Genomic DNA, 17,410 nt, shown 5'->3' with positions numbered 1-17,410 from the left:
AAACGCAGAACCTAAAATCCTTGCAAAAGTACTCGCTAATAGTCTGATTAAAGTAATAGGGGACTTAATACACCCTGATCAATCAGGATTTATGCCACGGAGAAACACGGCTCTAAATCTACGCAGAGTACACAGGGTTCTGGGTAGGGCACCGACCATACGGGAGGAAGCAATCATAGTTTCTCTGGATGCCACCATGGCATTTGATATGATTGAGTGGCCTTATCTATTTGACGTGCTCACAAAACTGGGATTTGGGCTTGGATTTCGCCGATGAGTGCGTCTGTTATATAGTGAACCTATGGCTCAAGTAGTCGTTAACAACAAAAAATCGGAGGCCTTCCCACTCTGCCGAGGGACCCATCAGGGATGTCCCCTCTCTCCCTTATTATTCGCATTAGCCCTTGAACCGCTTGCAGCATGGATCCGGAGAGACCCAGTAATCCATGGAATTAGATGGTCTCCGGACTGGGAGGACCGTATTTCCCTATACGCAGATGATGTCCTTCTGTACCTCACATCCCCCAAGAGATCCCTGGTCGCTGTCTTCGATATCCTAGCCATTTTTGGCAGATACTCCGGGTTCAGTATCAATTGGCAAAAATCCCTCATATATGTACTCCATGGAAGCCCTCCTCCGCTCCCCCAAAATTTCCCGATACCGATAGTTACGGAAGGCTTCAAATACCTGGGTATATTCATCTCCCTTGACCACTCCCTTCGATATGCCCGTAACCTTGTTCCACTACAAAGGCTCAGATGAGATATTGCGAATTGGAAGTCACTCCTGCTCTCATTGCTGGGAAAGGCGGCCCTATTTAAAATGATGTCCCTACCCCGCTTCATATACGCATTACAAAACACGGCTGACCCGGTCCCAAACTCGTATTTTAAAGAAATAGAGGGGCTCCAACGGGACCTTTTATGGGATGGGAAACCACGTATCACTTTACAAAAACTCACGCTCAATTGGTACGACGGAGGGATAGGGTTGCCCGACATCAAGAAATATTACTGGGCTGCGCACCTAGCAGGCATAAACCACGGAACATACGGCCGCCCTGACGATCCAGGGTTTGACATGGATCGATGGCTTCTCCCACACGGGACTTATAATCGAGCTCTGTGCTCAATACCGGGCCGGTATTCACTTACTGGTCCTACCAATCATGCAGTTAAAATCTGGCATTCAGCGACTAAATCACTCGGGTGGAATCATAAACTAACTCTCGCTACACCCCTGTGGGACTCACAGGCCTTAGGAGATCTGGGGAACTCAAAGGGCTTTGACAAGTGGGAATTGATAAGAATTTCACATATTAAAGACCTCTGGGACACAGGAGGCGTGAAGACCTTCGACGCCCTTCAGCGTTAATACGAATTGGCAGACTCGGAGCGTTTTCGATATCTGCAAATCCGACATGCACTACAATCAGTATTGCCCGAGGCTCCTCTCCTCCAGACTCATCCCCACTGGAAGACAGAATACTTGATGGCCAATTACCCGAAAAAGCCATCTCCCTCACTTATCGAAAACTTATTAATAATATGTAAGATCCTCTTCGTTCACTACGAGACAAGTGGATTGGGGATGGTATTGAGCTGGACGATGAAGACTGGCAAATAGAACTCTCCTCCCCGAAGACTGTTGCGATAACAGCTCGTCTCCGCTTAGTGCAACTGAAGATCCTACACAGAGTTTACATAACAGGTCCCCAATTGTAACACATGGGTGGGTCAGCGGATGGGTCTTGCAGGCGGGGATGCACCCAAATGGGCACCTTCATGCACATAATATGGCACTGTGAGCCAGTCCAGGAATACTGGAGTACGATACACGAAGTGATGGGTGAAGCATTGGGGGTTGAGATTAGGCCAGAGGCGCGCAGATGCCTCCTTAACATATGGGAGCCCACTGACCTCACCACTCATACTACACAGTGGGTCACTCTCGGCTACATGGTCGCCAAGAGGAACATAGCCCAGCTCTGGGGGGCCTCGCACGCACCTATCATCACAGACTGGAAGAAGGACCTTGATTGGTGTATGCTGCGGGAAAAGACGGTATTCATAGCCCGCGGCTGCCCCTGAAAATGGTCCAAGGTATGGGAGCCCTGGAATGAGTATTGTGGCAATGTGTATGTGTGTTCCACCCCGTAGTTTCAACTGTGGAGAAGTGGAGAAGTGTGGCTCAATGATTAGAGCGGCAGACCCTGATACAGAGGTCTAGCCCGGGACCAGGGTTCAATTCCCCGCCTCGGCGGGTCTTGGGCTCAAAAATTCCACGGACCTGATAATTATCGCCTCGGTGCCATTCCAATCATGGAGTCCCACTCTGCAACTCTGGGCAATAGCTTGCTTAATCTCCACAACGGCCCCCACAACGCTAAGGATGCCTGGCCTCCACCTTGGGGGTGCCCAGGAGTGGACGCCTCACAGGGAAAGCCAGGATGGGTTCCACAGCGGTATTCGTACAAGCGCCTTGAGACCCTTGCGGGTGAGTAGTGCGCTATACAAGTATCAATTTACTGTGATGATGCCCCCTCCCCGTGATTTCCAATGAATTATCCTACTGTATGTGTATAATGCAACTGGCTCCACTGTGGTCCCATCCATTGTTTTTGCTGAACTGTACTTATATGTCGAACTTGTTAATAATAAGATTTATAAAAAAATAAAAAAAGATGTTAATTGCATAAATCCTTACACAGTTATTCATTTTGCATGATTTCAGAGGAGTTGTCTTCACAAAGATGGCACAGTTCTTTATGACGTTAGTTACATAAATCCATAAACAGTCAACATATGTTTCACCCCTTGCAGCTTGCAAGCCTATGGCTTTTTTAACGCTTTTTTCCTCGAATCCTTAGTATTTTATATTGTCTTCTACGGTCCATTGGTAGTTTTAGTAAAATGTATGTTCTGTTTTGTAGTTTGTAATTAGGCACTCGTTCGGTTGATATCTGGAGTAACGCACAGTATTCAAATTTCTGCCTCTGCCTGTCTTTGTGGTTTTCCTGCTTAAAATGGTCTAGAGACAGACTGTACAAGGCAATGTATGTACCGGGCATCATAAAGAACTATGCTTCCTCTATCAAGGCGATTTCTCTGAAAATCATGCAAAATTAATGGCTGAAAAGATCTATGCATTTAACATCTTAAAGAACTGTGGACTCCTATCAATAAATAAACAGAATTATATTCACCTATCTGAGGTCTTAAGCCTTAATTTAATTCACTGACCTACTGTGCAAGTGGAGAGCCATTGACTCTCTCATGTGTGTGAATGCCTTTGTAGCTGACTGGGATGACTAGTGTGAAGAATGGCGTGCTCCACTGCCTTAGCTGCAACTGACTACTAGGTATTGCTACAAAGAAAATGTGTGGTTGAAGGGAACCAGCTAACTGCTTCAGTGGATTAAGTCAGTTCCGCCTGTAAGATACACACATATTGGCCATCAAAAGCAAAGTGTAGATGTTAGGTGTCACAGAGCTCTCAGTTTCACCCACACATTTTCAGTCCCTACAGGCATCTGGTAGCTAAAATCATGAAATAGCTTGATTTATATTTTGAAATATGAGTGGATGACAGTCAGCTTTAGCCAGCTTGAAAGGAGCAAGAACATTATAATAAATTCACTATATGTTAATTGGTGAAAAAGGAGGCATTGATAAATTGTCCTATTGTTGCAGAGAGGTTGAAAGGAGGGAAATAGACCCACAATTTAACTTAACTGTTCTGGTATGTAAAAAGTTTAGGATCTGTGAACCTTTCCATAGGTGGAAATGTAGGAGAGAAAGACAATCAATCTATCCTGTTGGTTAGAGAGGCTAGGGTACAATGCAGGTACCATCAACCATTTCTCACAGAGCTTGCAGGAGGCAAACTCAATACACAGCTAAGACATTTGGAGAAATACTGCTAGTAAGCTCTTATCGGAAGAAGAACTGATTTCGGACCTAAGACATTGTTTCCACAGTTAATACGTGTATAGTGAAATCCAACAATCTCAATAGAGTTATAGCCACCAAAGTATAGAATCAGACGATGCCTAAAACATCAACAAAGAGTAATTGCTATCTACTCACCAGTAAAACTTTCATTGCATGCTACAGCTCCGAAAAGCAACTCTAAGTTCTGCACAAGGAACACCACATACAAAATGGAGGAGATTTCTGTCTTGCCAGCAGTCGTTGACACAGTTGAGCATGCCACACTTATTTGCAATTTGTACTCAAATGTTTCTAATCTTTTGTCACCAATTGTCACCAGCTGGTGAAACTAGGAGTCTACACCTCCCTGGATGTTCGGACGCCCTGCGGTATACTTTAACACACCACACAACAGTTTCACTACAACGTTTTAAGTTCTGTGAAATCCCTCGGCTTTTTCCTGGACACTTATTGCACTACAACTTTACAACAACAGTGGGGCTAATGCTACCAACTTCTTCTTTCACTCCTCAAAAAAGTGAAACATCTAATTCCTAAGGAACAAGAGAAAAGTGTGGTCCACATCCTGGTGATTCTCAGACATGAGCTTGGCAACTTCATCCAGGCCGCAGCTCCTCAGTTACACCTGGCTCATCTTAAAACTCAAAATTTTAAAAATGTTTCATGTTCCCCCCTTGTCTGAGAGTTTCAATGGTTACCACTTGATGTAAGGATCACATTTAAACAATACATTTGAACAGTCCTCCCTCCCGCTCTACTCTCCTTCAGATCTCTAGGGACATCTCCGCTGGAATGCTCTGCAGATTTAAGCATTTAGATTTAGAACAATTTATGCTCTGATTTAAACCTTCCCCCAAGTGGAGAGTTTAACCAGAAAGTCATGTTCTCTGAACATCAGAATTTATCTTTTACCATCTAATCTTGAACTAATCTGATACCTTCTCCCAGCTCCCAATCTTCACCTTGTCTATCCTTCCTTTCCCACCTTCTTCTTCTTTTTTCTCTAAGCCTCCCCTTACACTTATTAGTCAAATGCAAACCTTACTTTTCTTTTCTTAGAGTTATGATCTTCTAGCTGGTTGTAGGTAATTGTACTCATTAACAATGTAAAACTCCTAACTACCCCTCAGTGGTAGAACGCTATTATGCCAGAATATTAAATTACATAAAATAAACCATCCATATTTCCATAGCCTGTAGTAAGCTACACATTTCTTGCAGCTTGTCTGAACTGAAGCCTGACATTGCTTAAGGTTTTCTTATTGACATATTTATTTTGGTTTGACTTGTAGAGATAGACGAAGAGTTCATTAGAAACTTGAAGATATTAATTCCTTGGCTACTTAGTCCTGAGAACCTGGATATCAAGGAGATCAATGGAAATAAAATCACCTGTCGTGGACTTGTGGAGTATTTTAAGGTACTGTTATCCTAAAGAAATTCTTTAATACATTTTTTAAATTTTTCATCTTTTTACAAAGCTTTTGAATATGTTCTACAAAAATGTGACTATAAAATGGGTATCAAGCCTCTGATAGAAAAACTCTTAGTTTACATTGTAGGACTCCTGACAAGGTCATAAACTATAAATTGGTTATTTCTTCTCCAGAGATGCTCATATTCTTGCCTCATTGGTTTAAATAATGATCCTTCCAAACCCTGAACTAATTCTAGCAAATTGACATAATAACTGTGTGCATGGAACCTATTAACACACAATTTGCTGTGCACAAAGTGCATTTTGTTGTTCCTAAGGAAATTAGCCATCATTTGTGAAGTAGCTACCTGTAGCTGTTCCATACGTTTACTATGTGCATGAGAACATACCAACATTATGGCTAAAGGGCTTTTCAGAGTGAACATAGAAAGAAAAGTTTCAATATGCCTAGAATGTTGGAGTTGTGAGTAATAATGGCCTAATTTACAAGGAGTTTTCTTGGAGTAGGTACTGTTATTGAAATCCCAGATTGTTGATTTACATTTTAGCAATTTTTAAGTTGCCAAATTGGCACCAAGAGCTCATGCTTGTGAAAAGGTTGGGTTTTCTAGTATTTCGTGTACCAAATTGTGGGCAACATTTGTATTATGTAACAGTAGAGCATGAATAGTGTTTATCAATATACTGTGTAACAGTTGTTTTACATTGAAAGGTACAGTTCAAAAGCACCGTCTGATGACATTAACCATCAGTGCATATTAAATCCTCATTCACTACAGTAGTAGTTTAAAGTAAAACACATACTACCATATGGGAATATAGATTTACAACACAAATACGATATGTAAATATTGGTCTTTGCTTTTGTTCGATCTTTCAGGCTTACATAAAGATTTACCAAGGAGAAGAATTACCTCATCCTAAATCAATGCTTCAGGTAAGTGATTTTTTTATTCATGTATGTTTTGATTTTGTAGGGCCTTCATTCAACCAGAGGATGCTAAGAGCGCTGGTGACAAGGGTGAAGGGTGGAAGATGCAGCTTACGTGCCGCATTCACAGAACTGCTTGTGTGTGGTTATGCTTAACACATGAAAATAGTCTTTTTTTACAAGCGCAAAACTAGTTTTGGGCTTCAGATAAGTTGGTTCTGTACAAACACTATAGTGAGATTAAACACTTCAGGAGCAGGGAGAGGGTGTTCCAGAGACAGAATGCCCTGTCCCTTTGTGCACAGTACAAACCTGACTGGTGGCCTATCACAGACTTCTCCACAAACCCTAGAAAAGGTAAAAAATGTCCCATTGGAGAATGGGAAGGGAAAGGAAACAAACTCAAAATGCTACCAATATGTGGTAAAAATTTTCTCCATGGAAGAATTGCACATATAGGCATGTATATTTGTTCGTGCAAAAATTGAATGATTCACAAGGGTTTTTTAAGAAGGAAACCTATGAGTGCAGCAGGTTTCCAGATGTAGCCTGGCAAACCTATGTTAATTAAAAAAAGCAGTAAACCAACACTTGCGAGGTTGTAAACCTTTGTGTGAAACTTTGTTCATTTTTTGAAAACTGGACTCTGCACTCACGTTCCATTGTTTTCATCAAGTGACAACGCTCACCAGATGGAGAAAGGGGTGTTACTCTCTACTTATCAATCCCTCATCTTTGTGGCAAAAAATAAATGAAGAGGGGAGTCAATAAATGGAGATAGCTCTGACACATATTTCATCCTAGACCACTTTGATTCAACCCAGGCTTACTGAGAACCTCCCAACGTTGTTGTTATAAGTAGCCTTTATTTATGAATAATGGAGACACAGTCTGATGTAAAAGAACTGTGTTGTTATCCTGATGATGGGTCACCACATTACTACATTTGAGCTGAAATGTAGATATCATTTATACTGCCATGCAGTGTATAGACAGATGTTCCTTACCACACTCCTGATCAATACTTCTATGTAGGCTTAATCATGAAGTGAATTGTAGTGTGTAGTGAATTGGCTGTTTTATTATCGCCTTATGCGTTCTGATAATACTGTTCTGGCACTTGGCTTGGTGGCGTGCATGGAACTTTATGGTGACGATAACAGCAGTTTTTGCAAATTATTTGCATATTTAGAGACATGATGAGCAAAACATGGACACATTTTATTTTTTCTGAAAACAGACCCTTAAACTTTTGTTGATTTATTGGACACGAGAAAACGCCTCAGGTACTGTCTTTTACAGGATGAAAAGCTTTCACCCACCCATGTGTTGCATGCTTCATCATTGGGCCCCTCCTGGCACTGGTCTTAGTGTTCCTGGTGCAAGGTACGACCCTTATGGAGGAGAGCACATGAGATTTCCGTGATAAATGCTATCTGGTGACAACTTTTGTGTATGAGGTGAGAAAATGTAGTGCAGAGGGGAATTGTTAAAACTACCAATTGGTGATTCCCAATGGAAGGGTTAGAAATGGGTTGGGATTAGTTCGGCTCACAGAAAAAGATCAACGTGTTTCTGCTCAGCAGGCACCTTTGAGCAAGGTGTATGGGCATTTGTAAGGACCATATTGCTCTCTCTGCTCTTAAAGTTCTAAAAATATTGATTAGAAATAGTGAAGCTCATAAATACAAAGAATTTACAACCAGAAGTCAAAGGACGCACTTGTAAATCACCATGTTTGGGAACCCCTCTTGTTCCAAGAGTGTTTGAGGGTTTATCATCATATAACTGACAATACCTGAGCTGTTCTTCCAGAGTTACTGCAACCTCCATACCAAGTTTCAAATCTTGAATAAGGACTATATTTTTTGTGGTTAGTTAGGATGGAGGACAAATGTCTTTGGTTTCTCCCTTCTCCACAAAGAGTCATAAAGAGTCTGATTTTATGTTTGGCAGCTAAATGTAGAATTTCCTACCAGTGCAGTTGAATTTCTGTGGAGGAAGGTTCACTGTACCACTAGGGTGTGATGGAACTACTTAAACAACTTCGGGTCCTGGAAATGGACCATCTAAGTGGGGGCCAATTGACAAGACCCCCATAGAAAAGGTCCAAGTACTCTGAAAATGTGCCTTTAGCTAGTTAAAAATATTGTTCCAGATTTCTGTGCCAGACTGGCATGATTTCAAAGGCAGCAGAAAGGGCATTGGGTGGGATTGGTAATCCGTTCTGGCCACGTTTCTGCTGGCCTTCTGTCTAGTAAATGGTGTTCCCGATTGCAGAGCGGACAGGGAGATTCCATTTTCAGGGACACAGCTTTCCATCTCTACATGGTACACCAGAAAACAGAAGGAGGGTGGATTGAATATCTGCTTTTTTGGGGGATGTCCTGTTACCACCTCTCTCAAAATCAGCCCAAAGTGACCTCCGAAAACAAAACACCCACATGGCATATTGTGGTCTTATGCACTTTGCTGGTGTCATTTTCGGGCAGGTTTTTGTTTGTGATAAAATATTATGTATGGGGTGAAGTACCCCATAACATACATGGTTAGGTTATTGCAAGTCACTGACGTGTTCCTAGACCACAGGGAGGAATGAAGCCAAAGGCCAAGTTCCTTTAAAAGGTCATGGAACTTGAAGGTGACTTGCAATATCCTTTTAATGCACTAAAGAGGGCATTTTATTCCTTATAATACATGGTCACACCATTGCTGTTCCCACAAACCACTTAAATGTTTGGTGTCTTGCTCCTTCATATGGTGCATTAGTATGTTTGCTCACATGAAGAATATAATTGGAGTCTGTAACATGAAATTAAACACAACAAAAAGCAGCTTGCATTTTGCTTCAAATAGACATTGGAATCAGTGTCATGTAAGTGAGGCTAGGAAGATGATGTAGCTCATAATGCATAGAAACATGCAGAAATGATATCCTTCTTGCAACGACTAAGGAGTGCAAAAAATAACCATGTTGCCATAAATATCTTCTCTTTGCTTGGCACTGTACAGCTAGAAAAACAGAGTAGAAGAAGGAAAAGCCACGTTTCCTTTTTGTTTTGAAATGTGCATCTTTAATTATGCCCTGGGTCATGCCTTTCCCCTCAGCTGCTGGCTCTGGCAGCAGGCATTGTGGGTTCGGGACTCAACTGTAACAAGTTATTACAATTGTTGCCTACGTAATTTTTTATAATCGGCCACTGGGTGTGTCACAAGTCGCCTTCTATAAAGAAATTAGAGATGGTTTTTATTCAGGAATTACAAAATCTCATGTATTATAATCATAAAAATCATTTAATTAACTTCAAAAATATTTGGTCAATAAAAGTGGATGTGTCCTTTCACCATTATAATGCTGTCCTGTAGCTATTAGTAGATGCTGGCATTTTCATTTTCACTACGTCTGGGAACAGGTCTGTTCCCCACAAGAATGCTGTTTACACATCTGACCCCTAGACTAGTTATCGTTTGCTATCAATCTGTGGGAGAGAAATCACATTGATCTGGTTCCAATTAACCTTCTCACGCTTACATCTTGGTTTAAAGAGGTCGCTTGGGTTTACCAAATCTAAGTCCAGTAAACATTTGTCAACTTTTTCAATGCAGTCATAAGGAATTCTATCAATTTCTTGTTTAGTAGATGGGACTACCAGTAACATTATGTGCAATAATGTTAAAGGTTGTTGTATCTTTGACTTTGCTCTTACTTTGTTACAGGCCACAGCTGAAGCTAACAATTTGGCTGCTGTAGCAACTGCTAAAGACCTATTCAATAAGAAAATGGAAGAGGTAAGTCAACAAAACCAACAACTTATTTCTATGTTAGCGCATTCCACGGCGTGCAACCTCTTCAAGTTTTGACTCCTTTCATTGGATTAACTGACACTGTCATTTCACTGCATCACACACATTGACCCCTGTTCCAGTCATTATTTGTATAGGCTACTTACTTGTGTTGATGGGCGCTCGCCTGCAAACACACACACCACGCACACACACATACATACTTACATACACACATTCGCACACACTCTCTCACCCCTGTATTTATTTTATTGATTTCTGTAGTGCTGGCATGTAGCCAAAGGTATCCCCTGTAGAGCTGGGTCATTAACAGTCTTAGTACATTCTACTACCAAGACAGGAATAACAAAGATACAAACAGTGTAATGGAGTTCCTCCAATGTATAACCACTGCAGAGCTGGCAGCCATGGTATCTCAAACATTCTGGGGCCCTGACCTCTATAGCGAGCGAGCAGTGGTTCCTGTGGCATGTCGAAAGGCAAAAAATTCAACCTCACAATATTTATAACAAGAAAAAACAAGACTTATCTGAACACATGCAAAGAACTTATAATGTATTCATACTAAATTCATAGAAAATGTCAATGGTAAGATGATATATAACGTCACCAGTGATGTCACTTATGATGGTATTTGCCATATCAAGTATGAGGCCTGATCAGTAGTCCAAGTTTGTGGGGCAGGAGAGCACTAGATATAGTTTTTATTATCAAGCCACAAGTTCGGGTTTGTTTAGTGGACCATAACTGGTGAATTTCAGTGGGGTTTAGGTTTTACTTTGTAACCACAGCTTCTTTTTAACTGTGGGTTTATGGAAATGTCTGAGATTTGTTTGTAAATTTTAATTAATGTATTATGAGCAAAAGTTTAAATGTTTTGAAAATGAAACTAATTACTACCAAAGTGGAAGACACAATCCAAACGCACACCACAATGAGGAGACAGGTATAAAAGCCGACTAAAATAGCATTTCATTATTCAGAAAAATATACTACCTTTACGATATAGAAAAACGTTTTAGAAGCTGAACATTTATTCAACAGATGTGACAGAGATCATAAACATTATAAAACAAGCATTAGCCAAACCAATGGTCTAACATTTTGTGAGGTGGGGTGAACGATAATAGTTAGGGCTTTGCATGTGTTGCCACCAGTTATTCTGGAAATATATTACTACAATGAAGCCACATCCTGGCTACAACAATATGGCAGCTGGGAGTAGGAGCACTTTGCTAAACATACTGCATTAGTAGATGTGCATTTTATCTTCAGAGAAGAGTGATATGAAAAGAAGTTAGACAACTATGTTGTAAGTGGTGAACTCACAAGGCATACACACCAGAATATTGCATATTAGATACTTACGACAAAAGGATAGTATTTTCATAACAGCTTTAAGAAAGTGTATTTGCTGTGTACATCTCTACTTTATGAACAAAAAAAAGCTGTAAAAACAGAAACTTGTGCAATGACAATTAGTGATTGGTACTGTTATCATTGACTAAGGCATTCACATTACAGATGTGTTAAAACATAAATCAGCAATATAATAATCAAATACATTGCTGTTGTATCTGAACAGTAAATATACAAAAGAACATACATTTACTTTCAACTACAAGGTACACATCATGTTGCATTTGCAATCTTGCAAAAGGACTTCTTGATGCCCCACACTAGAATCTAAGCGGAAGACAAATGGGACTATAAACCATCCAGTAAATGACATGACCCTGATGGAGCCCATCCGAGCAATGGCAAACCATGAAAGAAAGATGGAAGCCAATGGTGGAAAATGGCTGCTCAAAATTCCACTCTGTCTCCTTACTTCATATTGTGCTATTTTGAGGAAGTGATGTTATGAGGCCTCCTAGGCAGCTGAAAAATAACATTCCAGCAATATTCTTCCTACTATTTGCTAAGTTGCTGCTCTTTAGTAAATGAAAGCCTCCCTCCATTGCTCAAGGCATTCGGGCAGTCATTAAACCACCTCTCCCTCCCTAACCATGCAGAAGGTTAAGACGAGTTGACAAAATTGGAATATCATTAAACACACCTGCGTTCCATGATTAATGACAATTTCAAAAATAATGCCTACCTTCGCAGGTATGTTTTGTAAACACCTTTCTTGATGTATGTGACCTTTGCACTTAGACAAGGGAGGGATGGTGTGGGATTATAAAACACCACCCCATGTCCAAGGATTGGAGGGATAAACATGATCCCCTGCCTTGACCAAGGCGAGGGTGGTGCAAAAAAGACACTCGATTTGGGGGAGGCATGGTGGTCAGAAAACAAATGCCCGCTGCGATTGTGCAAGGTAGGAGGATTTAAAATGCACCCCACTCCATAAATCATATTTTATTTACTCCTTGCAGACATTTGTCAAAATGAATCATATCATCTTGGCACTTTCGCAGTTGTTTAGGTCCTTTGGCCTAGGACAAGGCGGGGGGAACAAATTCATGCCCCTGACCTTAGGGGGAATAAAGCAAACACAAGGAGACAGAAGGGGTTGACGAATGACTAAAGGATGGCCAGTGACTTTGAAAAATGCCAGCTACCTCCGTCTTCCTTGGCCCATGCCATTCCGTCGGCCAAGTAGGATCGGGGCAGGTGACTACTGATTGGGTGCTTTGTTCGTACTAATGAAGAAGTCGCCAAGGTTACTACGGCTTATGGTGCGTTCTTCTTTAAGTAGCTACACCATAGAATGAGGCTATTAATGGGAGCATATTTGTTCAGAAGACTCTTAATTCATTTGTGGATTGCCTGATGACATACCAACCCACAGGCTGTAAACCCAGTTAAGGCAGGAGAGGGGCATAATCCAGGGTGGTGCTGGGAAGTTTGAGAATACTGTTTATATGTGTTTCAAATTTCATGGTACATCACGAAACATGTTATGTTTTGTGACACACTATGCGTATTGAAGACTTAAAAGATGGTAGGTTTATGCCTATTAATTTGTCTTTCCAACTTTATTGTATATGTAATAAGATCAACACTTTTGTTGAGAGCAATGCATTTAACAATTGTATAATATCATTCAGCTTTAAAGGAACACACTTTACCCAGAAAAAGGGTACCATAATGTAGTACGTTAAGCCTCAGCGATTGTCTGAAACCTTAATTTAGCAATTTCATCTGCTAGGTACACAATTTTCCTAGTGATACAGTGTTACAACGAAAACAGCCCAAGCACAAAATATTGTAGCTATCTTGAATGCAATCTCTTTGGAATCTTGAGAATGGCTTGGGCAATCAGGATGCTTAGGATGGTGACACTGTCTATTGTTCTTTGTTGAATGCAGACTTCAAACTGTATCAAAAAAGGTGTGCTTTAATTGACATTTATTGTAACCAGATGGAGCAGCCTCATAATGTGTGTCTACAGGATACAGTATAGTTTTTGCTTCCTAATATTTCTTATGAATACCGCAGGCTCCGCACATATAGACTGGATCAGGAGAATTCTCCAGCCATGCAGCAGCATTCAGGTAGGTGGCTCCGTGTGTCTCCGTGGTGACACCAAACTGCCTCAAAATGATGCAGTGGAGCTGCGTATAAGTGCCACCCTTTCACGGTGACATCAGTTCCTTTCTTTCTGTAACCCTTGATCGGAATCCAGTGTTATGCTCCCAACTTCATCGGTTTTTCAGATGACTAGATAACATTTTGCAGTGTGCTATGGAGCATTGCCCCTGGCAAAAACAACAGGATTCAAACCAATCTAAGACTGCAGGAATCTGATGTCAGTCATCGACATGCACTAGGTTTGTCTCTGATTCTTGGGCTCTGGGCATGACTCAAAGTATGCAACAGATTTGACCTCATGCACACCAAGATCATTCAGGACCGAGCGGCAAAACTCTACATTGCTGAGCACAAGAAGAGGTCGCACTCGAAGCATAGGTCCTGCTTCAAGTTCCTGGCCCAGGCAAGGTTCCGGTCTTGAGGCAGCACCTACGAGAAATGCACTTGTAGAGCTAAGTCTTTTGGTGAATCAAAATCGAAGTCTAGACACAAGAGGACAAAGTTCAAGGGGACTCAACCCCATCCCACCGGTCCTCAAAGTGCAATGAGAATGCGCAAGGGAATCATGATATAGATCGCACTCCCCAAAATGTCCGGTTCTTTCTCGCACTTGGTTCCAACGTGCCCTAAATTTCCAGGGCCATTGTTGATTCTGAAACAAATAGCAGACTTCAGTGAGGGCATACTGCAGATATATGGTGTAATTTTGGTTCCCTCTGCTGCACATTCGGGCCCCACAGAGCCGCAAGGCTCTTCAGACAAACCTGCACTCGTGGGTCTGTCCCCAACACCGTCTGTCCCGTGGGGCAGAAAACTAATGTCCGTGACGACTCTAGTACTGATTTCCACTCCAATGTTAAGGTCTACACCAGTTCCTTCCTCTCCAGTACCGGTACAAATTCCACCCACGCCAATAGGTGAACTGATCCCAATTTCTGACACTGAACCAATGTTGGCCTGATCCAGGCCTATATCACATTATGAAATTATGAAAGCGCAACCAATGGATATAGAGCCAATTTCCAAATCAGTAGTTCTGCCCCAAGACCAGTATCAACAGAGGATTTAGGCCATTTTGGTTCTGATTTAGACCAAATGTAGAGGACAACCAATGTCCCGCAAGACATTAACATTAATGAAGAACAGGGCAGGTTGCGTCCCCTCATTATACTGAGAATTCATTATTTGTCGACTTACAAAACACCATTTGACTAGCTACATCTCCTGAAATAGAGATAACTTTTCCACCTGGCCACCAATGTAAGAAAGCACCTCGTTTGCAGTGGTGATTTGTGAGGCAGCAGAAGTACTAGAATTTTAGTTGCCCACTTTGGAGAAATGTATTGATTGGCATTCTTCAACTAGGGCCAGCTTCATGTGAGCTAATAATGCCATTCGAATGAAGCTCTTACTGATGCCCTTCTTGTTGTATTGTCTAAGCCTTGCTCATGCCTGCCAATAATTCGACCTGTGGCTAGACGACATAGACTGCTCCCCGATGACCCATACATCTTAACTAAGCACCCTACATGAAGAGCCTTATTGTTCAACTTCAACAAGTACATTTAATACCAAGTCCTTTAAAACCAACCATCTGGATAGGGAATTGAAAAATAATTGATGCTTTCTGAAAGAAAATGTTCCCCGCCAATACAGAAAAAAAGGGCATGCTTACAGATAATTCTAGTCTTCCCAATTTGTACTGCAGCAAACAACCCTGTCATTTCAAGGCCACGGTCGTGGCACCAACAAAAACTGTTCAAGCCAGCAGGGACATCTTCCACTTCTTCCTCTTCTGCTGATGTAGCTATCAAGCCACTTTAATTTGCCCTCTCAGGCTCATGCCTGACCAGTTGGAAGCTGAGTATATCAATTCCTCACTGGTTGGAGATCCATCACATCAGACCAGTGAGTCATATTGTTCAAAAGGCCTATGTTCAGTCCTTCATTTCTTCCCCAACCCACCATTTTCCCACACCAAAGCAGCTCTATAATTCTAATGCACTATATCTACCTTTTGTTGTCCAATGATCCCATTTAATGGGTGCCAGACTCAGAGAGGGAGTAGGATGTTACACATGTTAACTCTCTCATTCCAAAGAAGTGCTTAGGACTCAGACCTATTTTTGACTTTTGGACCACTGCCAACTAAAGGACTTTATGAGGGCGGAAAGATTCAAAATGTTCACTTTAGCCAGATCCTGCAAGCTCTGGCTCTGGTGTTCTTGGACCTGCATGGTGCATATTTCCATAGCTCAAAAAATGGGCTTCTGTTCCTGTGAGAAGAGGTTGTGTGTGACCAAAGCGAGGTAATGGACACAGTCAACAAGACTGTTTTATGTTGCCCTCACACATCCCCAATGCCAGTAGTCCTTCTACAAAGTCAATCTACACTGGGTGGTGAAATGCTGACATCTTAGAGGCCAATCATTCAGATGTTCTTTTGTTCTTTCCTTGCAAGGCTCTGTGGAAAACACAGTAAAAGATTGTTTGCCAGCGCTTTTGGCCTTTCTGTGTTTACCTGACAAAGCGTCTTTGTTTAAGTCACCAGTTGGTATTAGTTTTATTAAAGGTTTAACTCACATGTCTCCTTCAAACCATTTGTTATGCCCCAATAGAATCTGAACTTAGTCTTGATAGTTCTCATGTGCAAGCCCTTTGTGTCTATGCACAACTGTTCTCCAAAGCTCTAAACTTTGAAGATAGTCTTGCATATTACCATTACATCAGCATGCCGCGTGAGTGAACTGCAGGCGTTTTGCTTGTATTGCCCTATACCACCTTCTTTCCCGACAAACTGAGGAACAGGGTTGCGATCCTGCTGAATGTTGCGACACCCTTCCATGTTGGCCAACCGATTAGTCTGTGAGCATTTTTAGCGCAGTCTTACCCCTGAAAGGAAGAGGAGAGGGCCCATTCTTCACTATAAGAGGACCATGAGCTTTTCTGTTGACCACGCAAAAGGTAATTGTGCGAATCATCTGCCCTTTGTGGATTTTTCTGAGACAAAGAAAGGGAAGGCGGTGCAAAAGACAATCCTCTAGATAGTCCTCTGTATCTCTAATGCGCTTGCCAAGAAGCATTCCCCTGAGAGACTGTTGGGTCTTTCCACCAGGGCCAAATCCGCTACAATGGCTTTGATGCAAAGGGTGCCTGTTATAGACATCCATCAGGCTGCAACATAGGCGTCAGTACTTACGTTCTTGAAACACTACTTCCTTGTCAACCAGGTTCACAGAGAGGCCACTTTCCGTGCTTGGTCCTGGAAGACTTCCTAATCTAACTCCACTCCTCAGACCTTCCACCTTTGTTACCAAGCAAGATTATGGCAAGTAAACATAGCTGAAATTTACTTTTAAAATGATCAATTAAAAATCCTATTGCAACAATAGGGAGTATGATTGAAATTTGACATCTGTACTATTTGTTTTCTGTTTGAAAATCTGCTCCAGCTGGGCTTAATGCAGTAGTAGTGAGAACCTTAAATCAATGAAAAATTATAAAACAACATAGGAGGGATCAAATGAAAGAACAGTTCTACACAGATGCATTTTATTTTATTAAGCTTTGAGATCATCATGGGTAACCAATGATTTCCAGAAGGTGTAACATACCCCACGATTGCCAGTTTTGAAGGAATATAGTACTATAGTGGAGAAGTGTGGCTCAATGATTGGAGTGGCAGACCCTGATGCAGAGGTTTAGCCCGGGACCAGGGTTCAATTCCCCGCCTCAGCGGGTCT

At 41.6% G+C, this 17,410-nt stretch overlaps 1 protein-coding gene across 3 annotated transcripts in view; it reads left to right on the top strand.

The window, feature by feature from the left end:
• ATL1 (atlastin GTPase 1) overlaps window positions 1-17,410 on the top strand; it is a 211,039-nt gene that overhangs the window by 155,565 nt on the left and 38,064 nt on the right. For all 3 annotated transcript variants that reach the window (XM_085626991.1, XM_085626990.1, XM_085626989.1), the window contains exons 9-11: window positions 5,247-5,374; window positions 6,273-6,329; window positions 10,041-10,112. In XM_085626991.1, the coding sequence (XP_085483117.1) occupies window positions 5,247-5,374; window positions 6,273-6,329; window positions 10,041-10,112 (257 nt within the window). The remainder of the gene's footprint in view (window positions 1-5,246; window positions 5,375-6,272; window positions 6,330-10,040; window positions 10,113-17,410) is intronic.

Source organism: Triturus cristatus, chromosome 9 (genome assembly GCF_964204655.1).
Source record: "Triturus cristatus chromosome 9, aTriCri1.1, whole genome shotgun sequence".
Classification (NCBI taxonomy): domain Eukaryota; kingdom Metazoa; phylum Chordata; class Amphibia; order Caudata; family Salamandridae; genus Triturus; species Triturus cristatus.
Note: the sequence above shows the minus strand (reverse complement) of the source record. Positions and strands in the feature narration are given on the sequence as shown.